The sequence below is a fragment of the Rhincodon typus genome, chromosome 21 (assembly GCF_021869965.1).
Source record: "Rhincodon typus isolate 14 chromosome 21, sRhiTyp1.1, whole genome shotgun sequence".
Classification (NCBI taxonomy): Eukaryota; Metazoa; Chordata; class Chondrichthyes; order Orectolobiformes; family Rhincodontidae; genus Rhincodon; species Rhincodon typus.
The window spans coordinates 10,548,715-10,574,002 of record NC_063352.1 but is presented as its reverse complement, the minus strand read 5'-3'; the positions used below and the strand labels follow the sequence as shown (position 1 = coordinate 10,574,002).

General features: G+C 39.4%; 2 protein-coding genes across 2 annotated transcripts in view; one reads left to right on the top strand and one right to left on the bottom strand.

Moving 5' to 3' along the window:
* The first annotated feature begins 1,060 nt into the window (after nucleotides 1-1,060).
* Nucleotides 1,061-2,561, top strand: snn (stannin). Its single transcript, XM_020510126.2, has one exon. The coding sequence runs from the start codon at nucleotides 1,162-1,164 to the stop codon at nucleotides 1,420-1,422; it is 261 nt and encodes an 86-aa protein (XP_020365715.1). The 5' UTR covers nucleotides 1,061-1,161; the 3' UTR covers nucleotides 1,423-2,561.
* LOC109910874 (thioredoxin domain-containing protein 11) overlaps nucleotides 2,353-25,288 on the bottom strand; it is a 151,818-nt gene continuing 128,882 nt past the window's right edge. The window contains exons 5-9 of the mRNA XM_048609678.1: nucleotides 18,995-19,769; nucleotides 16,375-16,520; nucleotides 12,819-12,931; nucleotides 9,070-9,150; nucleotides 2,353-3,383 (exon numbers count right to left, since the gene is read on the bottom strand). Of these exons, the coding sequence (XP_048465635.1) occupies nucleotides 2,783-3,383; nucleotides 9,070-9,150; nucleotides 12,819-12,931; nucleotides 16,375-16,520; nucleotides 18,995-19,769 (1,716 nt within the window). The 3' untranslated portion in view covers nucleotides 2,353-2,782. The remainder of the gene's footprint in view (nucleotides 3,384-9,069; nucleotides 9,151-12,818; nucleotides 12,932-16,374; nucleotides 16,521-18,994; nucleotides 19,770-25,288) is intronic.

Here is a 25,288-nt window from a genome sequence, read left to right as displayed (position 1 = left end):
CTTTTCTCCTAAAGATTCCATAAGTTGGTCAAGTATATCTGTGCTAACTGTGCATGACATTTAATTTCTAGAATGTCTTCCGTGCTCTACTTTTTTAGGGAATTTAGTATTTTCCTTCCAAGCAACGTTCCTTACTGGCGTATAATTCCATGGACATTTTCTGTCCCGATTCTTTACTGTAGGAGTTGTACTATTATCCACAGGCCTGTAGCACCACATTTTTCTGATGAATTACGCAATATGTTTAAACCCTCCAACCCATGTAACACAGTAAACCCACATTTAATTGACGTGTACTGGCTATAAGTATCTGAAACCAACTTCAGTAATTTACATTTTGCTTTGAAAACACATGATTTAGACTGTAGGAAATTTCTCTGGCAAAGAACAATGATGGCCCGATTTGGTTGACCAGTCTACTTTGCATTGTACTTAAGAGAATCAATCAATTGCTAATTATTTTGCTAGTAAAGTGATCTGCTATTGAATGAAAGGTTCCCAGTTATCTGTTCAGCATTAAGTAGAAGCAAAATGCTTAGATTACATGGGTCATAATTGTACCCATACCATTCGTATTGTCAAACTGCATAGAAGAGACAGGGTCAGGGGTTTCAGTGTGCCCCGATTTTCTTTAACTTTCAGAAATTCAGACAGTTCGGCCTCGATTAGCTTCCTGATGGAGGGAAACACAATGCTCTCGTATATCAGATTCAACGTGTTCAAAAAAAACTTAATAGAAGCACAAGGACCATTTGCAAAGCTGCTAAGTCTATGTCATTATAAATGGAAGGGAAATTTTAAAAGCTTGTTTTATTTAGTAGAGGCTGGGGATTTTCAGAATTGTGGTATTCCCCCAGCCAAAACAAAATCCCTTCAATACTTTATAACCAGAGTGCTATGGAAAAATCCCTCACTTTATTAATCAAAAAATAAGATGGGGAAAACACTGGAATCTTACCTGGACAGTCCACCAAAATCTTGTGTGTAAATCTTTCTATTGTAGTACCAGCTAATAACCCTCAAATATAGTATACTTATTGAAACATTTTTCTTTCAGGTCTTTTTGCAAGCCTCTCGCCTCTGTCAACCTCTCCTAGCCAGCGATTTGAAGTAGTACTCTTTTCACAATCTGAAATTGAAGGCTTACACTGGACAGTTACCATGTCCATGGACCACAGCCCAACCACTGGAGTGGTCACTGTTTTTGTGATTCTGATCGCCATCGCAGCTCTTGGTGCATTGATCCTAGGCTGCTGGTGCTACCTGCGGCTGCAGCGAATAGGTCAGTCGGAAGATGAGGAAAGCATCGTGGGAGAAGGCGAGACCAAAGAGCCCTTTCTGTTGGTGCAGTACTCAGCCAAAGGGCCACGGGTAGAGCGGAAAGCTAAGCTGACAGCTAATGGGACGGAGGGTCACGGTTAACATTCAATCACAGTTCACAACTGCAGATTTTGCCATTTGGACTAAATAACATTTGTAGAATAATCATTCTTCATACTGTGAAGGTTTAATTCTGTTCAAGCTGCTTATTAAAAACAAAATAGCAAGGTTAGCAGAAGACGGCAAGGACTAGCCTGCATTCTGTTGATCTGCAACTGCATGTTATCAACAAAGATCAAGACTAGCTATTCGAAATTCTTGTTTATTTTGCAGTGTTTCCTACTTGAATTCTAATTCCTTTTTATCTGAGCCTGTTTTGATGGAGCAACTACTGTAAGTTTCATCCCCATCAAACCTGTGGATCTCTGGAAATAATTCGTATTGATCAGTACGAAAGTTTTTTTCTGTATTGTGCGGGATAGTATTAAAAGTACAAAATGAACTGCTGTAAATCTTACTAGAGCAAAGGCCACATTAAGTGATCATCTTTAGTGCGTATTTTGTTGTTGAGCTTAGGTTGTATGGTGAGGGGTGGAGACATTGGGATAAGGCAGTATTGAAGATACAAAACTAGAAATGAACTAGGAATTCAAAGTAACTGTTTTTAAAAAAAAAAGTCTAACACACTATTCCCGCTGATCATTTACCTAAATGGTACAGCTATTTCAGCTGACTGTTGCACCACCTCAAATTAGATCCTGTATTGTCTTTAGAAAGGGTTTTTAAAAAAACAATTAAAGGGGAAAGAGGGAGTCATTATTTCGATGGGATCACAAAATGAAAGATGTAGAATTGTTACTGCATTTTGCACACAGTGAGGTTGTGCTGAAGTATTGTGCAACTGCTAGGATGCTACCAAAGTACTTTTTCCTAAACTGCTTCTAGGCTGGGCCTATGATGGAGAAGGCTGTAATTCACAGTCTACAAGTGATCCGGAAGGTCAGCAGTGGAGTTAAAATGGTGGCTGAGCAGTTTTCTGTTTTAATTAAAAGCATGTTTAATATGGTCAAATTGTACTTAGAACAGCATCATTTAAAAAGAACTTGATATATTGTGGTATCTTATGACCAGATTCTTTCCCCTTCCTGTAATTCATTAGTTTACAGAAATAAAATTTAATGTAATAAATTTCACAATAGTGCAATATTCAAATGTAAACAAATAAAGAATTTCCCCTTTTACCAGATTTTTCATTATTTACAAAAAAGATGCTCAAGAATGGAACTTGATAAATGAAGTTCTTGTAAAAAAATCAATTCTGTAGAAAGAAAATTTTTACTGACATTTCAAACTTCACATGAGATCTCCCTCACCCTGATGTCGAATAGTTTATGTCTCTGGTGCAATTTAAAGATAGGCAGCAAAATGGCTTGCGTCCCTGCAGTTTCATGATTATCCCACTTCACAATGTAGGAGTGTCATGACTTGAGAAAGATTCTGTTTCAGCATTATTTTCTGAACGGGAAGTTAAAAGAGATTCCTCTTCAGCAGGAATTGGAGATGAGGAGGGGTAAGTGTTTTCCTCCAGTAGTTCTTCAATCGATGCCATATATGTTTTAAGCAAAGCATTTTCTTTGAGGAGTTTCTCAGACACTGCTGTAATCTCGCTCAGTTTCTCTGCTGTTTCGGCTAGCTCTGCGTTTCTCTGGTTATATAAATCTTGCAGTTTCTCATTATGACTTTTAAGCTTTTCGTTTTTCTCCTCCAGAGCTCGATTATGGAGCTTCAGTTGGTGCTCCTCCTGCCTGGCTACTGAGAGCTGCAAAGCCAGTTGCTTCTCAACTTGATGCAACGCCTGCATCTCTGCACGGAGTCTCTGAAGCTCCTCCTCCAGTTGGCTAATTCGGTCTTTCTGTAATTCTGCTGCTTTTTGGATACAGTCTGGATTACAAGACTGGAATGGGTCTTGATGAACTAACTGGGTAGAATGCAATACAATGAACCTCACTAGATTAGGAACAGTAAATGGCAGATCTTCAGGGTACTTCACGCTCAAGTCTTTCCTGAAAGTAAAAGAAAAAGTGTAGAGATAGTAAATTTGTAGAAAATAGCCTGATGTTGACAAACATGAACATTTTTCTATTACCCAAATTTTTACTCCGAACACTCCATTGATTTAACAAAAAATAAATCAATGTTTTTTCTCCAATCCACATTTTTCACTACTCCTCAAAAATATAGGATATCAACCAGCCCAGACATGATGGACTCAACAAGAGGAAATCAATGTAGCATCACAAAGGGTATTTATCCAATGTAAAAGGTTAAAAATTGGATAGATTAAAGAATTGTTAATCCTTCAACTTCATACAACTATTCTCCATTTCGTTTAATTGGTGAGGATGACTGTTGCCACAACAAAAAAAGTTTCCTTTAATTGTGTGCTCCTGAACGTGTGCTGTACCTCAAATGGTAACACGATTCCTTCAGCAGCAGAATTCCTTTGGTGCATAAGTGAACATTGTTTATATTTAAATACATATTGACAGGCTTGAATGGTGGAAGCTATGAACAGAAACACTGACAAGTATACTTCTCAGTAAAGGGTGCCCAATACAAAATAAATCCTTTGGTTGACATTCATCCTTAGTGTAATTGGCTTCCAGGCCCTTGGACTATCTTTTAGGCCAAAAGCAGAACTCAGGTTGGAATTAAATTATGAGACCTCTCGTCTATAATGGTTTTTGGAGCCAGAAGAAAGGACAACTCACTTTTTGGTCTGTTATTCCAACAAATTTCAAGAGATCCTGAAATAGCTGATCTGGGATCAAATTGAACAATTGTAGAGTCGGAAGAACTTTATGTCCAAAAAAAGTTTTTGCTTTCTGTAATTATTCAACCACAAACTGTAAAGTAAGCAATTTTATAACTGCTTCCTCATTCAAGTCAGTCATAATGTTGGTGCTTTAAAAAGAAATCCAAGTTCGAATTAAAATTAAAAGGAATTGAAACAGATTTTAAAAGAAAAACAATATACAGTATTGGCAAGGGCAACATTTATTGCCCATCATCAATTGCACAAAGTTTTGGTGAGTTGCCTCCTGGGACGATGCTCCCACAGTGCTATGAGATGTGGACTTCCATCACTGGGTCAAATTTGTGGATGAGGGAAGGGTGATAGTTCCAGGTCAGGATGGAGAGAGATTTGGGAAAGGAACATGCCAATGAAGTTCTCCTGCACTTTCTGCCCTCTTCTTTCTGTTGGTGGTAATTTCAGGTTTAGCTTGTGCTATTGAAGATGCTTAGGGTGGCTGGAGTCTCTCTTGTAAAAAGATTTGCTGCCATATAAAACATTTTCTCTGTCTCTGTCCATCTCAGGTGCAATGCGGTAGATGGAATGACAATCAAGTAAAGAGTATCACATCTCACTCCCTGTAGGTGCTGGGCAGTTTTGGGTTGGGGTTCAAGAGTTACTCACCTCAGGATTGCCAGCATGTATGTGGCTGGGCCTGTTAAGTTTCTAGTTAATAGTGACTCCAAAATATTCATAGTGGGGAATTTTTTGATGGTAAGAAGTTTTTGAAAATAAAAGGGGTAAATGATTAAATTCTGTTATTGGAGATGGTCATTATCTAATGTTTGTGTAGCACAACAGTGTTTTGCCATGAATTATCCCAAGCCCAACTGCTGTCTAGGGTTTTGGTGCATGTTGGCATGGTCTGCCTCTTTATCTGAAAAGTCTGAAGTCATCAACAAAATATTCCCATTTATGACCCTGAGGGAAGGTAAAGATGATGAAGCAGCTGAAGATGGCTAAGCCTAGAACACGGCCCTAAGGAATTCCTGCAGTGACGTCTAGGGGCAGGGATGATTAGACTCTAACAAATGCAAACATTGTGCCCGCTTAAATTCCAGCTAATGAAAAGTTATGTCCAAAAGCACACTTCTGTTTTCTAGGTCTTCCTGATGTCTCACTCTGTCTTAAGGACAGTCACAATCGCTTGTAGAACTCCATGCTTTTCTGCATGTTTGGGAGCCAGTGAGCAGTTTATGGGTAAGTGCTGTTTGATTATACTGTCAACTACACCTTCATCTCTCTCTTGATGATCAAGAAAAGACTAATGGACTGATAAGTGGCCAGTTTGCAAGTGGAAGCTCCTGCACCCCTTTAGAATTGGATGGTGTTCTTCCTACACAAATGAATCACTTATCACTTCTCTGCATCAATGTCTATCTCAACGTCCATTCATGATTACTACTCTGGTACTGCTGACTGAGCTGGCCAGACTGGGCCTGCTGCAAGTAGGGAGTATAGCAACAAGAGGGATAAACGTACCCTACCTTCATCAGTCTACCTATAGTAGATGCTTCTGTCCATGACTGTACCAGTAGGACTTATTACCACACAGTCCTTGTGGAGACAAAGTCTTGCCATCACATAGAAGAGATCATCCATCACTATCCTGAATGGGATAGATCTTGAACAGCAAAACAACTCATGAGGCAATTAATTACCATCAGCAGCAGAATTATATTTCACCACAAATTATAATCTCACAGCCTGGCATAGCCTCCACTCTATAATTACGAAGACAGACTTACATAAAAATGAGGTGTCAACCTGGTAAAGCTACCACATAGGTCTACTCTTATGACAAACAGCACACGTAGCCTGTGATAAACAAAGCTAAATGATGCCAACAGACAGACAACAAACACGATCGAAGGTCTGTTCAACACCATTTCCAACTTCAGATACTGAAGCAGTCCTTGTCCAAATGCACAGATCAATCAGGCTTGGGCTGATATGGGAGAAGTAACATTCACATGTGCCAGGCAAAGACAAACCGAAGAAAAGAACCCACACTTTGCTCATTGATATTCGATACACTACCAGTGCTGAATCCCCTATTAATTTTATCTTGGCATTGCTATTGACCAAAAACTGAACTGGAATAGCCATATAAATAATGTGGTTGTAAGAGCAGAACATTGGCTGAGAATTCGACAGGTGATTCACTTCCTGCCTCCCCAAAGCCAGTCATCATCTATAAGGCACAAGTCAGGAGCGTGATGGAATACTCTCCTCTTGCCTGGATGGCTGCAGCTCCAGCAACCTTCAAGAAGCTCATCATCATCCAGGATGAATCAAAGCCGCTTGACCGTCACCACATCCAAAGCCTTCAACATTCACTCTCTCCACCAGCACCGATGTAGAGTGGTGGCAACATGTGTACAGTACATGAGATGTACCACAAAACTCACCAAGGCTTCTGTGGCAGCCCCGTGCAAACCTGCATCAACCACCGAGAAAGACAATGGCAGCAAGTAAATGGGAACACCACACCTGGAAACATTTCCTCAAGAAACAAATCATCCCAATTTGGCATGAGATCACTGTTCTTTAACAGACAATGGATTAAAAGTCTTGGAATTTCCTCCCCAACAGTACTGGTGTACCTATGCCACATGGATTTTTAGGAAGGCAGCTCACTACGACCTTTGGAAGGTAATTAAGGATGGGTAATTAACGCTGGTCTAGCCAGTGACACCCACATATGTCCCATATGTCTTAACTTCTGTTACAGGTAAGATGGTTGCAGTATTAGACCAGTGTTAGGCAGAAGAATGATTCATCTTATTGGAGTTGAAGGGCATGAGTATACATTCGTTATTCCTGCACATCTCTCTTCTGGTCTCAGAAATATCTTCAGAAGTTGACCAGAGGTCAGATGGACATTTCCTCTCACAAGAGGCAGTGGAGTTATCTTGGAATCTTCTTTGTACAATCTTGTACAATTGTACAATTAACACTGTGTTTGAAACGCAAGCGGGACAGAACACGAACACCACCGGAGGCGCACTGATGATGTTACCTAGCAGGGTGACGAAACATCTGCAATCAAACACACTGGCTTGGCGAGCAAGTCTACAATCTCTTCTTGTACAAGGTAAAGGTTGGGCTCCAAAAGGTGACGAACCCGTTTGCAAGGTTCAATATACTTAAGAAAGAGACATTTATGCTAAAATGCTCTGCAACACCTTTTAAATCATATGTTTCCTAAAACACATCTTTTGGCTACAACGAGTAGGATGCAGCATGAACATACTTTGTCATTGAAGAAGCTGCTCGCTTTTAACCATAACTCTCTTTTTAAAAAATGTACGAAGTGTTTATTGGAACCCAGATAATCTCTGGCAGAGAAAATTCAAAAGGCTGTTCCATAACATTTTTGTGGCTAACTTCAAAGAATCATTAGGAAGATGTAATCTGTTGTTGCTGGTCCGGTTCAATGTAATGCTCAGAAAGAACAAAAAGCTTAGACGAAAAGCAACATCCTTACGGTGCAAACATACTCTCCTGCATTTTTTTATTTTTTTTTAAAATAGACTTTTGCTTGAAGTACTCCACATAGATTCAAGTATGTTGTTGAGGTTTCTGTTTTTAATGAAAAGCAAGTTAGCAATTGTCTTCCAAACATGGTCTATGCTAACTTTGTGACCATCTGTTTGTCACCCTGCAGCAAGTTACAAATAACACTATGCTTTCAGTTTTAACAATTGATACTTCCTCTGACATACTTAGCGACTGAAAAAAACTCATGCTGAGTTTGCACGTTCTGCCCAATAGTTAATTCTGTTTACTCTGCTGCACACTCTCTTAGTGAATACAATAGTTAAAATAAAAATCGAAAGCATGGCCTAATGTGCCTTGTGAAATGCACAACTCAGAGACTGTATCATGGATTAGTTCAGCACAATGCCACAAAGTACCACTGACCTGATACTTTAACAATAATTTTAGGTTCAGGTTCATTTTCCTGCATTTGTAACAATAATGATTACTAGGTCATTTTGCAACAATGATTGATTGGCTTGGAAGAATTCTGGAGTAGCCTGAAGTTGTGAAGCCAATGCATAAATGTAAGTTCTTGCTTTCTTCAACACATTTAAATAGGAAAGGGTCAGAGTCACCACAAAATATGTCAAACACACCAGATCAAATAAATTACAATTGAGTTGCAAGATAAGGAACCTTGTTCAAAAACGGTTCATGCTGAAGGAATCATCAGCAATAACTGAATTGGTTTTGAGGTGTTAACAAGAATAATGGTGCTATAGAGCTGAAACACCTTTAAAATGTGCATTACTTGCTTGTGGTTGAAAACCTTCAAAAAAAAAGCAACTCAGTCTGTTTAACTGGCTGCTTTAACCCAACCCCCTCTTCCATGTCAGTTCACCCAGCACCTCTTGGGTTGCTGGCACCTACCATTAAAAAATAAGTTTTGTTCAACACAAAGAAAAGGAAACAGCAGGCCTAGACAGCATGACGTTTCAGTCCAACGGAGCTCAAAGATTCATGCCCACTGCGTAGTGTTACAGCGCACACACACAAACACACACTCTCCCTAACGACTGAACTCTGTTGTGAAGCAAACTACAATTATATTATTAAGCCAAAAGCTGCAGTCCAGGTTGTTGGTTTCCAATGCACAGCCACGGCTTTCAGAAGCTGATGTTGAAGTTGTGGTAAATTTATTTTCTTATTGCACAAGAGCTGGCCACACCAGGAGGGTCTGGGCATGTAAAAGCAGCTCTAACAGTGATAAAAACTAGCAATTATTTTCATCATTTGTCCAAGTATAATCAACTCAAATTCCAAGGTTATTACAGTTGGGAGTATTTATACAAAAAGGTAAGCAATGAGCCCTAATAAAAATACATGCAGTTTATTCATTCATGCATTACCTGTTTCTGGGGAAAAACAGAATAGTAGGAAGTCGGTCAACCATATACTCCCAAGGAAGATCATTTTTGGCAACATTGATTCTGAAAGTACAAGAGCAACTTTGTGAATGAACTGTGAATCCTGTGGAGAAGGAGCACCAGAACAGAAATCAGGATCCATTTCTTTTCGGAGTATACATACCAGTGCTAAATTGGATGAAGAATAACAAACTCATTCATAGCAACTGGAAAGATGTTTGAAACCATACAGTATGATGTATTGCACTCATTCATGATAAGTCCTGTTTGGATAATACCTTGATGGCATGCAGTTACCTGCAAGTTAGTGCCTTATAGCTTTAAAGATTTAAGTTTCCAGTTGGAAGAAACACTCTTTTGCAATTTTTGGCAAGTCATTTTGCATTTCATTTTTCCAGTTACTACATTTTCATATATAAACTATTACACAGGCACATTTAAATCATTTTGAATTTATGAATCAACAATGTAGCTTTAGAAATGTACACTGCCACTATGCACAGTTTCTCAGAATAAGTGCTCCTGTTTCAGTTCACTCTAAAAATAGCTTAATTGTTGCCATGCTGACTAATCTGCAAAGATGTGGTAACTAATCAAATGTCACATACAATAAGCTTTTGTATCAAAAGCTGTACTTTTAAGAGGTGAAGGTAATATTGAATCTTTATGCAAGTCTTTGAAGTTCAGACAATCTATTGCAATATGTTAGTTTAAATATGATAATTTTACTAAACACTCCTCAGTTTAGAAATGCAATGCAGAATCTGTGAAGCCTTATAAAATTTACCCTCTGCAACGATGCACAAAAAAAAATGACTCCCATTCATAATATGCCCGATTGCATTTGTCAAACGTTTCCAAAGCAGTTCTTAGAAAATGAAGCAGGTATTCTTTTACAGAAGACCCCAGTCAGCCACGAGCTGAACAACCAGCTAAAGCAACTTTTTCACGCAGACGGTGGTGTGTGTGCGTATGGAATGAGCTGCCGGAGGTGGTGATGGAGACAGGTACAATTACAACATTTAAAAGGCATCTGGATGGCTGCATAAAAAGGAAGGGTTTAAGAGGGATATGGGCCAAAATGCTGGCAAATGGGACTAAATTAGGATTTCTGGTTGGCGCAGACAAGTTGGACTAAAGGGTCTGTTTCCATGCTGTACATCTCTATGAAGATCACCTCAAGGAGAGGGGCCAAGTTAAACAGACCAGTGGAAGAACAGCCAATCCACCTGCCCAGCTTTAAGTTCCCCTGCTGGTGGTGTAATAATATGCCTAAGCAGGCTGATTAGTAAAATAGGTTGCATTAAAAAAAATCTATCCAAACAAGTGGGCACACTTCTGGCTACCAGCTCATTTAAAAAAGTAGTCTATCAGAAAATGTAGCATCTGTTTAATGTACTGGCATTTGTATGTTATACTACATAACTTCCAGTTAGCTTCAACTCTCAGATGGAACATAGGGGTGACAGTAAGCCATTCAGACCTTCAAGCCTGCTCTGCCATTCAATAATATTGTAACGGATCTGATTGCGATCTCAAACCCATTTTTCTGGCTGCCCCAAGTAACCCTCAACTTGCTCATCAATTTAAAATCTCTTTACTGAATAAACTCAGTGACCAGCCTCCACCGGCTACATGGTGGCTCAGTGGTTAGCACTGCTGCCTCACAGCGTCAGGGACCCGGGTTTGATTCCATCCCTGGGTGACTGCGTGTGGAGTTTGCACGTTCTTCCCGTGTCTGTGTCGGTTTCCTCCCACAGTCCAAAGATGTGCAGGCTAAGTGGGTTATAGGGGGATGGGATGCTCTGAGGATCGGTGTGGTGGGTGGCGGGAGGAGAGAACTCCACAGATCAATGAGCCGCCGGAGGAGGGGGGGAGGTGGGTGTCTCATCTCAGCTATTAAAGTGACACTTGCCGATTTACCTCCTCCCTCCTCAGTATCCAAGGGCCCAAAACATACCTTCCAGGTGAGGCAGCACATTACCTGCACTTCCCACAATCTAGTCTATTGCATTTGCTGCTCACAAAGTGTGCGCTACATTGGGGAAACAAAGCGTAAACTGAGTGACTGCTTTGTAGAACATCCACATTCCGCAGGTAAAAAAACACTCCGAGCTTCCAGTTGTCTGCCACTTTAAAAGACCACCCTTTTCCCTGGCTAACATCTGTCTCAGGCCTGCTGCAGTGAAGCTCAGTGCAAGCTGGAAGAACAACACCTCATTTTCTGCTTGGGAACCCTGCAGCCCTCCAAACTCAATAATTTTAGGGCCTGAACTCGCCCATGGCCTAGACCCCTACCCCACACACCAGGCCTTGTTATCACACAGCGTGCCATTACACATTACCTATTGTTAGTCACTAACAGTCTCTATTAACAGCTATTCACCCTCCTAGCCAGATCGTTATCTACACTTTTGTCCAACTTCTCTTCTCTGGCCTTGGGCTCTATCCCCACCTATCGTTTACTCCTTACGCCCTCCCCTCACCCTATCTTCTACATATAAACAGACATTTTCCTAGCTACCATCAGTTCCAAGGAAGGGTCACCAGACTCAAAACGTTAACTCTGATTTCTCCTCACAGAGACTGCCAAACCTGCTGAGCTTTTCCAGCAACTTCTGTTTTTGTCTCATTTTTCTAAACTCTGTTCAATTTTTCCCTTATGATAAGCCCTTCATTCCAGGAATGAGTTATGTGAACCTCCTCAGAATTGCTTAATCCCTTTGTAGACTCTCTACATCCGCCTGACAATATATTTCCTTACCTAGCTTGCTATCAGCAGCAACTTGGTGCCAGCATACATTAACTCCTAACAAACAGATCAATGCTAGAGATTGTAAATAGTTGAGGACCCAGCATTGATCCTTGTGGTACTCTACTAATTACAGTCTGCGAACTTGAAAAAGACCTTTTGTCCCTACTACCTACAGGCTGTTTTCTGGTTACAGTGAATGCTGTCTTTCAGAATGACCGCATTAGAGAATTCTATCCTCTTCCTTGCTCCCCCTACAGCATCCACCCCACCCGCTACCCAAACTCTCTAAAAACATTCTCTCACCTGCAAGATTACCAGAACTTCTCGAAATAAATGACACTTCTGGCAATGGTAATTTTAGACACAAATTACAGTCATGGCTTTATCCAAAGGCAAAAAGACTGGCTTCCATACAATCTAATAAAACAGGTATGCAGATATCTCCATCACTTGTCTAATACAAGCAGATACAACCTCTTGGCATTTTCTCATTATTGGTACATAATGCCCCAACACAAAGCTCACAAACACACAAAGAAAGAAATGGAACATTACCCCCAACATAGTCAATTTTGAAGAACAAGATTTTGTAAAGCAAGACTGGATCCATGTTTGGAGTTATTCACTGCTCAAGTGGTTTACATATCTCACTGATCCTGACTGAACAGACTCTATTCACTCGTGGGACTTGGGCATCGTTGACTAGCCATCAATTATTGCCCACCCATAGTTGTCCTTGAGAAGGTGCTGGTGAGCTGTCCTTTTGAACCACTCCAGTCCACATGCTGCAGCTAGGCACACAATGCCTTTAGGGATGGAGTTCCAGGATTCTGTACCCAGTGACAGTGAAGGAAAAGCAATATATTTCCAAGTCAGGATGGAAGAGCTGCAGGAACAAAGACACACAAGGGGCACAGGGAAAAACAAACCAGGGCAAAGGAAATGTTGTTTTGAAACAATTGCAATTATTTCTCACCTGGCTATTATGATTCCATCATTAGCATGGAACAGACGGGCAACCTGAATGAACACATGATTGAGAACAGTGCAAAATCCACACCATTGAGTGTAGTAGAGTAACAAAACATTCTGTAAGAGAATACAGTATTGTAAAGTCAGTCAGCACAATATTATGCAAAAACCTGACCAAAACGATAAGATTATGTTGCCTTACGCCTATCCATTACTTTGGGACCGGAGGGAATCGGAAGCTATTTGGGATGGGAATGAAGAGGAGGAGATATCTGCTATTCACATTCCCTCTTATGCACTACTTTAAAAATAAAATTACACACATTTATTGCAAGATTCAAGTACTTTGTAAAGTTTATGCTGGTATTACAGTAAGAATCAGAATACAAACATCTTTAAAAAAATAAAGTCGAACTACAGAACAATTCATAACCAGTTCCACGGAACAAATGCCATGGAATTGTCTGAGGTGGTGAATACAGGCTGTCATTTCACCATGCACTAGATCAGTTCCTCACTGGGAAGGTAAGCAACATACTAGGTGGAGTTTACATGGGCTTATTGATTTCCTGGACAAGTACTGATCATCTAAAGTGGGTGGGGACTAGAAGTTCGCTAGATGTTTGTTTATATGGATTAAGACAGGACAGGATCTTGGGTGCCACACTTAAAATACATTACTTTTCAAACTTTCAATTTTAAACTATTTCCATTCAATAAGGCTTTATTTACCACCCAGATACCTTTTCCACAATGACTATGAACAGTACTTGGGCTCCATTATGCTTGAAATTGTAAAAACAATACTGGCAGGATATTTTATTAAAGAAAGAATGAGGCTAAATAATCAAAGATTTAAAACAATTAGTATTGCACTAAACAGGAAACTGCTCAAAAGTCTGGCTTTCGATGAAGGCATTTTTTGAGCATGGCACATGATGGCAAAATGTTTTGTTACTGAATAAATGCCAGAGAGAATAATCTCAGACGTATAAAGCTTGTACAGCTCATGCAATGGTATCTGAATGACTGTGCATAGCAAGTTGAAGACTAGAAAGAAACCACACATCTCACCACTAATTAAGTAATCACCAAAGCAGTTAAATTTTCAAATATACATTAAAAGGAAACACGCTAAATCAGAACTTCAGAAGGTGTGCAATTCTCCCAGACAACAATCTACAAGGATTGTTTGAAAAAAAAAATCAAGAAATCGCTAGTTTTGTCTTCTAAGACGAAAACCTGGTTACAAACAATAACCCACTGAGACAGTAACTTGCTATTGGCACAGAAAAAGCTAGAAAAACAACAAGATATCATAATTATGATGTATTGAACTTAAGCAATAATAACTTACGCATTTCTAGCATGTTTACAAAAGGCAGACTATACTCTAAAAAACTTGCCAATGAATTTACACAAAGGGGTAAGAGAAGCAACATACTGCTGATGCTGGAAATCTAAAAACAAAGAGAATGGTAGAGAAACTCAGCAGATCTGGCAGCATTTGTGGAGAGAGTAACAGAGATAATGTTTCAAATTGTATATGACTAAGGGCGAACTGAACTAACTAGACTGCTACACAGAGTTGGCATGGAATTTATGGGCCAAATGGCCTCCTTTGTGTACCAAGAACTTTATGGCAACAAAAATTAGCCAAGACACTTTTCAGCTCTTTTTATTCTGCACTTTGTGCTGGAACTCCTCAAAGCCAGGCTTAAGCTGTCTTGCTGTACTGAATGACTAACCTTGCCACAGACCTCATTACCTATCCATGTCACTCAAGAGGAATTTGACACAAAGCCTGTTAAACAGCTACCTTCAACCAGTAACTTCAAACAAAAGACCAAACAAGGGAGGAATACAGATTGTGTACAAGCATCAGCACAAAATATTTGTTTGCAAAATTACAGTTTTACAATAATTCAGATTTTGATAGTAGCGGGTGATACACTAGAAGTTCAATTCGTTGCATGTGTTACGCAAGCCATCTGATAAGGTGCTACAGTTAGGTTTCACTAGCCTCAAGTTAGGCAATGAGGGGCCAAGAAAAAAAAAACAACTGCCAGGGTTACTGTTCTTACATGCTGTTGCAACAATGACCAGTTCTGGAAAAATGTGTAAAGGTCAGCAGAGAACAAGATCAAGATCCGTTCTGATGACAAGTCTTGTGGAACAGATGACACACAGCATCCAGGCTCCAAACAGAATTAAACTGGTGTTTAGGCAAGAAGCCAGCGGCTTGCCAGTATCTATGGAATTGTATCAAAGCATTAACCTCTCCTCTGCAGAGGAGAGGAGAGATCATGCAATCCTATGATTCATTCCAATTTGACAGTTTAAAAAAGAAATAAAAATTAAAGGGTTAGTTGGCAAAATTGTCAAAGCAAAAAAAGTTTGATAATGGCAAATTACATAGAAAGTTGTGAACACAGCCCAGGCCATCACGCAAGCCAACCTTCCATCCATTGACTCCATCTACACTTCTCCTTGCTGCGGAAAGGCAGCCAACATAATCAAAGACCCCGCCCACCCAGGTTATTATTTTTTTCCAACCTCTTCTGTCAGGTAGAAGATACAAAAGCCTTAAACACATGTACCAACAGCTTCAAGAACAGCTTCTTCTCTGCTGTTATTAGACTTCTGAATGGACCTCTCAAATTTCAAGTCTAATGTTGATCTTGCTTTTTGTGCACCTTCTTTGCAACCATAACTTTGTATTCCTCGCTCTGTTCAGTCACCCTATGATCTTTGTATGTTATGATCTGCCTGTACTGCACACTAAACAAAACTTTTCACTGTACATAGGTACATGTGACAATAATAAATCAAATCTAATCAAGACTGCAAGTTTCAAAACAGGTTTCCTAATCTGTTCCAACCTGAATTTAGCTAAATATTGGACGCTAAAGTTGGCGTCAATATCTGCAGGAAGGCAGTGGTGGGGCAAAACAATCCCAAGTAAGTTTCCAGGGCTCCTGCTTCTGTTACTTCACATTGGCCATACTTTCATAAAATAGAGTAAATCCAAATATGATACTTTGCCTCCCCAAACATTATCTGGTATCATACTTGTAAATCGCCAATTCAGACAAGCAACTAGAAGGATGCCATAGCCTGCGAAAACCAATTACCATCATGAATCATGACTTTCAACAGTGGAGGAAAAGTAGTTTCAAAAATCTCATGACAAAAACACTTGTCAAACTGTAAGGTTTCCTCACAAATGACTCATGATGTAGAAACACATTTTTATTCGCAGTCAGACTTAAATTTGCAACAGTGAGCAGAAATGCAGCAGAAACACAAAATCAGCATAAAGCCTAAACAAATTTTGCTGAACATCTCCCAGCTGGCACAGTGTGTCCAAGAACTAACTTTTAGCTTACGTGTTTTGTAGAGAAATGGGAACTGACATTTGAGAATTTGTTACATTATAAATCTTGCAAACTAAACATCATATTTACAAAAATATACAATAGCATTTTCAACAGCACATATACCAGCTGTTATCCAAACATGAAAATTGAAATAACTCGCAAGAAAGAATTCAGGCTAACCTTTTCAGCATCCAGAACTATGCTGTCAAACGTCTGGGTCGTGACTTCAGCAATTAAATAATTTTCCTGAGCTTGAGACATTGTTCCAGCAATAAGATACCGATTTAATGGACTGTATGTCCTACTATAATTCTTTATAACGTTTTCTGAAACAAGAAAGTGATAAATAAAACTTGTTTCACATTCTGACCATTGCATGTTCCAGACAAAGACTGACATTCCATGGTTTTAAGAGCTCAAAATTCAGAATATCAAGCAGTAAAGAGCCAGTATCCCAGAACTGGGATCCACACAGTGTGGACTCGAGCAGAAAAAAACATTAATGTGCTGTATAAATAGAATGAGACTGCACAAACACTTATACAATTTGCTGTAAAACCTATGAAGCAAATCATATTGAGCAAGTCCATAACAAATAAGTTGTGTATAAAATGGGAGTTTTCACATTTTCTCCATGGGTTTCCTCCGGGTGCTCCAGTTTCCTCTCAGTCCAAAAATGTGCAGGGTAGGTGGACTGGCTATGCTGAATCGCCCATAGAATCCAGGCATCTACAGGTTAGGTAGATTAGCCATGGGAAAGGTGGTTGGGTTGCGGGAATGGGTTTAGTCCGAGTGGGATGCTCTTCGGAGAGTCAGTGTGGACTTGATGGGCCAAATAGCCTGCTTCCACACTGTAGGGATTCTATGAAAACTGGAAAAGGAATAGGACTTGAGTCTTTAAAAGATAAGTTAAACTGTTGAAACAAATGTAGAGACAGCTTTCATCTGTTTTGAGTATACTTAAGACAAACTAGTTTCTGGAATGAGAGGGAAAGACACTGTATGATGTCTCAGCTGAATGGTAGATGTTCAGTCTTGATGCAGCGTGTTGGGTGGCCTTTCAAACAAAATGGGGCAAAGCAGCCGAGTTAGATTCCATCCTTAGCCGCTGTCCACACATGCATGCTTCCAAAGGAGGTTGTCATCAAGTGTGCGAAATGATGTTAAAACATTGGCCTTTTATTTGAAGAGGCCCACAATATCAAGACCCAAATACAAAATAACCAGAATACCTAATGGTTCAGCGTGAGTATTTTAAGCTCTTGATGCATTCATACCTAACATGCAACACTTTTATTACTTCAATGATCGTATCAGTCTTATTTGTTCCCAGAAAGAATGCTTCACAAAAGGAATAATGCAAATCTGAGCTAGAAACATTATTTCTATTAAGTTCTCAACTAAAAATTCAAAATTGAAAGTGAAAAGAGTTTAATTTGGGTGTAAAATTTAGCTCCCGGCTGTTAATTTTACAATAATCATATTCCTTCAGTGGTTAATTTGTAGGAGATTGATGTTGGTAAGGTGGAAGCGCACAACATTTAATTTAAGTCTTTTAGGAGGTTTTTCATTCACTCATAGGATATGGGCATTGCTGGCTGGGCTGGCATTTGTTGCCCATCCCAAGTTTCTCTTGAGATGGTGGTGGTGAGCTGCCTTCTTGAACTGCTGCAATCCGTGTGCAAAACTTGACCAAAATTCACAATTAATGAATTCAAAATAAACTGTCAAACCATTAATTAAATTTAATTGATCCTGATCACTTTTAAAAGGGATTCATCACTTTTTGGATATCTTCTTTGTAAAATGATCAGCACTGTTATGTGAGGGTATTACTTGTACCATAATTTTTTCAAAAGCATCTTCAGTAAGAGGATCAGCTGCAGAATTGAGCCAAAGTATGCAAGTATGGAATTTTTTAGAAAATAAACTACAAATGATTTCTGCTAAGGCATAAGCCTCAACTGAACAAGTGAAAGTCAAGAATAAATCATATGGGGATTTAATCTTATCTTCTAACCTAGGCACTGAGATACAGTCATTATTCCCTTGTAAGAATCCTTGCAATTCATTTGTGGTGCACAAGATGGCCCACAACCAAATTGACATTATTGTAGGGATTCAATTTCAAATACCCATTTACACCTCAGGAGATTCTCTCAGGAGGGTCAAGCACAGATGTTTCTAATCGGCCTGTTCAGATATGTTATGACACATTTCTGGAGCAGGTGCAACGTGAACTTGAGCCACCAGGTCCACAGGAAGAAAGACTACCATTGTGCCACAGGAACCCTGGGAGGGGCAAGCATAAGAAGTGAGGGAGAAGAACAAGGAGTTAATGCCCTAAATAGTAAGGTTATTGAGTAAGGCTGAAACATTTACATACATCGTTACCCAAGTGGTCAATGCAGATAATGAGCTCAACTGAACCTAGATGAAGAGCTAAAGCATAGGCCATATCTTCAAAGAAGCATGGAAAATTTAGTACACTGGTTAATTTAGAATCGTTCTTGAAACCATGATTCCAGAAAGTAAATAGTGGATTACGTTAAATAGAATCAAATGCCTATCTAAATTCAGAGCACCTTCATTAAGTTGATCTGGGATTGTTAAATGAAGGGACTAAAATTGAGAAGGGATAAAATTTGATCAAATTCATTTCATTGAAATAGCATCTGTACTTGGACTGGAATCTGTAAATTGGAACGACAGATTAAAATCAGCAGTGTAAAACTACACAAAGTATTACAGATCATCAAAATCTCAGCTACATCAAATATATCTTTTCATAGATACGTACCAATAGAAGATTTATCAAGAATCTGCCTTTGGTCAAGGACATAATGAACTTCATCCAACAGATCAATAATTGTAGCAAATTCTTGCACTTGTGCAGACTCATTAGCTCCTAATCTAGTGGCAAATCTCCAGTGCAAATTTGAATCCATCAAGTAAAAATTCAGAGTTTTATTGGTATTACAGCTAAGTCCTGTAATGTGGCTTTGAATGAGGTGCAGTTCTAGAAGACTTGTTACTCTGTCCTCAACATGAGGAAAACTGTCAGAAATCACCCCACGCTTCTGCTCTGCACTGAAAAACAGTTCTGAAGGGGTAAAGGCATTGATTTGTTCAGAATTAAATGAACTGTTGAATGTCCTACAGCAAACAGTGTAGTAGTTGAAAGGACTGTAATAGCTCAAAAAATTGCTGCATTCTACAGTGTTTGATCGTAGATGAAAAAATGTGCGCTTTCTGAGGTAGAACAAACCCAGTGCTGTCTCCATCTCTATGGAGCTGCACTGTCTAAGGTGGACCACACTTGGTCGCATTCCAACTGTCTGATTAATGCATAATTCACAGATGTTGAGAATTTGGGATATATGATTCCACTGGGGAAGCATTATTGTATTACAACAAGATTTCCGCATCTGGAAGAAAGATTCCACTACATGTGCAAAAGAATCTGTGGCCTGATCTTTGTGGTCAGCCTGCTCGGCCTCTTCCATGTGTTGTAGCACACGATGAACGCTCTTGCTGTTATTACAGTTGTGATATTTAAGGGCAACTTCAGTTATCTAAGAAAAAGAGAGAAAAAAAAAAAAAAGTCAGATGTTTCTGATCTCAGTTCTGCATTACTTAACTAGCCCAGGATACATTAAAGAACACAGGCAGAGTGCCCCACCCTGACCAACTGAGTGATCTCTGCTTTTTTTTTAAGAAAGAGAAAGGTGGAAGAGCAGAATAGATGCTGGATAGGATGTGCCATCCCAGACTGCAGTAGCATACCAACACTCAACACTAAGGTCTACGCATGAATAACAGACATTTGGATAAGGTTATGGAGCGCTGCAGCAACCATGGAAACTAAACCAGCATGAGATCACAAACATTATTTTGGGGCAGAGAATGGAATACAAAATTTGAACCATTGTTACAAAACTTCCCTATCTTTAAGAGGTTTTTGAGTCTTAGTGCACAACACAAGGTTACACTTCAAACTTCTGGTGCTAAGGACCACACCGTTGCTTGGAACTGTCATTCCCGACCAAAAGGACAGCAACCCAAACAACAGAACAAATGAAAAAAATTACAGTTACTGCCTATAAAAGGTTTTCCACATATTACACATTCACACTTATGGACCATACTAAAAATGGATTTTTAACATTTAATACTGGGTTTTAACGTTTTCCTCCTTCTCCCCGGCAACACACACAGTAGTTGGAACACAGGTTTATTTGTGGCTTAAGTTGTTCAGCTGATTCTACAAACTAGAAATCAATGAGCGATCAAATACGAATTCCAACTACAGCAGGAACAGGAGGTACATGTTCATAATGAAAACTGAAACTTATTTTGTTGATAATAAGCAATTGGTACAGGTTGAAGTGCTGTTAAATTTAGTACTTTCAGTGACCGAAAGAAAGCAAACAGCAGTAAATTAAGTAGATTGTCGTGATATAATGTCTATTTTAAAACTGAAATTTAAAAAAAAACGCATATCCTTACAGCTTCACTTTAAAATGAATAAAACATTCCAGACTTTCATTTTTTGAAAACATATCATGGAATGACATGAAAAGCAGTATTGCTTTGAAGCTGCTCATTCTGTGAATAGGTGGGATTGTTGTTTTATTGAAATCAAGTCTAGGAGCATTCTGTTTCAGAAAATACTTGCGTGGAGATAGTACAGATTAGATACTCTGCATCCCTTGTTCTGTGCAATGTAAGTGCATAAATTCATTCTTGCAAAACAGATTTATCCATAAATTTGAGTATTTTAAATATCATATAAAGATGCATACAACCTCGTACATTTCTTTGTATTGCATAAATAGGGAGAGTAGGGGTTGAAGCCCCTTTCCATAAGCATACTGCTTCAACTTGTTGAAATGAACATCTTTATTAGAACCGGATGTTCTTACTCATCTTTTCATTGTTAAAAAAAAGTGACTTTTGAAAAATAGGCAAGTACATTAGACAACTGCCTTGGCCTCAAACTTCAGCTCAAATTCAAACCAGAATAAAAAAGGTTAAAGGAAGTTGACCTACTAGCTATGCTGATAATGACACTAAACTAACTTGGGTAATTTTCAATTCCAATAACTATGCAACTGAGTGCTCTTAATCCAGCAGTCTCACTCACCAAAGAAAGACAGAGGTGGAGAATGAAAAATTGTCAAACTGGTGCAGAGGTTCTGAGGTTGAAACAAGAGTAGAGTAAATTTTAACCTGCATCGATCACTCCAGGCGATACCCAACCTGCAAATGCTTAAGCTGTACACTGTGACCCAAAACAGGAAATGTTCTCATGTTCTAAACTAAACTAAATTACTCACTTTGAAGGCCAAAGTAGTGAAACTAATTTATGCCAAACATTTTTGAAGTAGCATCATGCTAAGGCTGTAGTACACCTGTGGGGGTAAACCATTTCCTCTCCTCTCATGTATTACATAAAAGGTGTTTTCATATTAAAACCATTAGAGGAAGCAAAAATGGCATGATTTTGTAGCCTTAGCTCTTACAAGATCACAGAAAAAAAGAAGATATTTTTAGATATTGCAACAAAATTTGTTTCTAATTTTTGGAATTTCTTTATTTAAAATGCTGAGAAATCTTCTTCACAAGTCAACAATCAATCAATCATTCAGCTAAAAAAGAGAATGTTCGCTTGTAAAGAACCATTTTTCTTTGCACACATTATAAATAGCAACGGGAGGTAACTTACTGTAAACCATGGCATGTTAAAAAAGTTGAATCGTTTCCTGACAATTTGCTTTTTAAATACCTGTTAAACAAATTCCTTCACAGTTAAACCACTCGCTCTTCATATACCAGTGGTTGTCTTTGTATTTTTGTAGCAACGATAGATTGAAGGAAACTCCAAGTGTAGTGCAACCCACGCATTTGAGCATCAAGCAAAAAGAAGCACTTTAGAATGACCACTTTTAGGTCACAAGATTCTGCTTCAATTCTACCGAGCGACTGAATAACTAAGCAATTTTGCACACTCAACCTGAAGGGGAAAACTGTATGGATTTTCCAGGCAGCTCCATAAATTTAATCTTTTGAGTTTGGAAATATAGTGGCTACCATGAACAATGGTCCCAAACTTTCTGGACTGTCAATAATGAGAGTTGGAAGTTATACTCAGCTGCACCACCTGGGCTACAAAAGTGAAACAACCAGAAAATTGTGAAGCCACTAAGCACATTTACAGAATCAAGACTACAGAGGGAAATTCCAAAGTTTTATATAGGCATATAAATAGCAAGACAGCAGTTAGGTGGTGGAGTAGGGCTGATCAGAAAACAGAAAAAAAAAGGGATTTATGCATGGAGGCAAGGAGCATGGAGCATAAGAACAGTACAGGCCCCTCGGCTCACGATGTTGTGCCAAACTTTTACCCTAAACCTAAGGTCTATCTAACCTCCACCCCTACCTTATACTATCATTCATATGCCTATCTAATAGCTGCTTCAATGCCCCTAATGAGGCCGACTCCACTACCCTCTCCGGCAATGCATTCCACGCCCCTACCACTCTCTGAGTAAAGAACCTACCTCTGACGTCTCCCCTATATCTACCTCCACTCACTTCAAAACTATGCCCCCTTGTAATAGCTACCTCCACACTAGGAAAAAGTCTCTGGCTGTCTACTCTATCTATACCTCTGATCATTTTGTACACCTCTATCAAATTACTTCTCATCCTTCGTCGTTCTAAAGAGAAAAGCCCTAGCTCTCTCAACTTTTCCTCGTAAGGCCTTCCCTCTATTCCAGGCAACATCCTGGTAAATGTCCTCTGCACCTTTTCCAACGGTTCCACATCTTTCCTGTAATGTGGCGACCAGAACTGGCACAATACTCCACGTGGCCGAACCAGGCTTTTGTACAGCTGGAGCATAACTTCACGGCTCTTGAACTCAATCCCTCTATTAATGAAAGCTAAAATCCCTCTATTAATGAAAGCTAGGCTGAGGTCTTAAATGAATGCTTTGCACCAGTCTTTACCAGAGAGATACTACCCAGGTCATGGTGACAGAGAGGGGAACTCAATCACTATTCAAAATTGATAGGATCAAAGTGTTGAATAGGCTGTTAGTCCTCAAAATTGTCAAGGCACTTGGACCGGATGAGGTACATCCAAGGATTCTGGAGGAAGTGAAGGCAGAAATTGTAAGGGCACTGGCCACAATCTTTCAGTCTTCCCTGGACTCAGGGGAGATGCCAGAAGACTAGAGAACTGCAAGCACTATCGTCTTGTTCAAAGATGATTGTAAAGATAATCACAGCATTAACAGACCAGTTAGTCTAACTTTGGTGCTGGGGAAACTTCTGGGAAAACTTAATAGTTGTGTGGTTAATTAAGAAGAGTCAACTTGAATTTCTAAAGGGGAAATAGTGTTTAACAAAGGATATCAGGTGAAAAATCAGAATTAGATCAATCTACAAATTGATTTAGCAAGTACGGTAAACAAACTAAACAAAACCAACTGTCAGGATGTAGAGTAGGGCTTAATTTGCTCTTGATCAAATAAATGATAAATTAAAATTTCTTGCATTAAAAGTATTTACAGCAGCTTGGCTCATAATTACAATTTTGAAAATAGCTGAAGCTACGGGTGAATCCTGCTTGGTTCGGATTGTGCTTCAAATTGAAAATGTTTCTTTTGTCTAACAAACAGAGTCATTGAGATATACAGCACTGAAACAGATCCTTTGGTCCAACCCATCCATGCCAATCAGGTATCCTAAATAAATCTAGTCCCATTTGCCAGCATTTGGCCCATATTTTTCTAAACCCTTCCAATTCATATACCCATCCAGGTGTCTTTTAAATGTTCTAATTGTACCAGCCTCCACTACTTCCTCTGGCAGATCATTCCATATATGCACCACCCTCTGCGTGAAAACATTGCCCCTTAGGTCCCTTTTATATCCTTTCCCTCTCACTTAAACCTATGCCCTCTAGTTTTGGACTCCCCCAGCCTGGGAAAAAGCCCATGGCTGTTCACTCTATCCATGCCCCTCATGATTTTATAAACCTCTAAATGTCACCGCTCAGACTCCGACACTCCAGGGAAAATAGCCTGTCTATTCAGCCCCTGCCTATAGCTGAAACCCTCCAACATTGGCAACATCCCTGTAAATCTTTTCTGAACCCTTTCAAGTTTCACAACATCCTTCCTATAGTAGGGAGAATAGAATTGCACACAGTATTCCAATAGTGGTCTAACTAATGTCCTGTACAGCAGCACGCAACATGACCTCCCAACTCCTACACTCAATGCACTGACTAGTAAAGGCAAGCATACCAAATGCCTTCTTCACTATCTTATCTATCTGGTAAAGCCCTGGTGTTCATAGTAAATATGGATGACAATGGAAGCGATCCTTAAAAAGAGGAGTGAAAAATCAAGCATCTTGTCTATAATGTCGCATTCTTGGCCACTGTCATGCCATCAACTTTTCCCATCTTTTTCCAAAGTAATCCTGGCATATCGTAGAGCAGGTGTGCCTAATGGAACATTGTAGCTTCAGTAACCCGTTCACCTATTGTCTGCCATGTCTTCCTCCAAAACAAGAAGAATAAAATATCTTGGCTAGTAAATTTTCAGCTGCACTTCTTATTGAAGTCTTCCAATTTGACAGGATAATACAGAATCTTTATATTCTGCAAACCAATCCCCTCAGCTATCCAAATAAACAAATCCCAGGAGCTGATATTGTCTTTCAAGGTTGCATAATAAGAAGTTGTAAACTTAAATTCAAAGAATCTAAAACTGGAGAAGACTGCAAGACAAGCTCATGTGCTTAATTTGGTACGTGAGAGTGCAATAACATCTAGGAAAAAGGAAGCATACACCAGTGGCTGTAAAGCAATTCAGAAGTGAGTAAAAAGTAATGCTGAAGGTTTCAGGAGCATTCCCAACATAGGGGGTCCATTTAGTTGTCAAATCCCTTGTTGCCTCAACGTGTAAATATTTTGTTCCTGCAAGGAGTTAAAAATGTTTCAGAGACAGTAGGAACTGCAGATGCTGGAGAATCGGAGATAACAAGGTGTAGAGCTGGATGAACACAGCAGGCCAAGC

What these genes read in the sequence shown, in the direction of transcription:
- snn (XM_020510126.2), top strand. Translation starts at nt 1,162, where the DNA reads ATGTCCATGGACCACAGCCCAACCACTGGAGTGGTCACTGTTTTTGTG.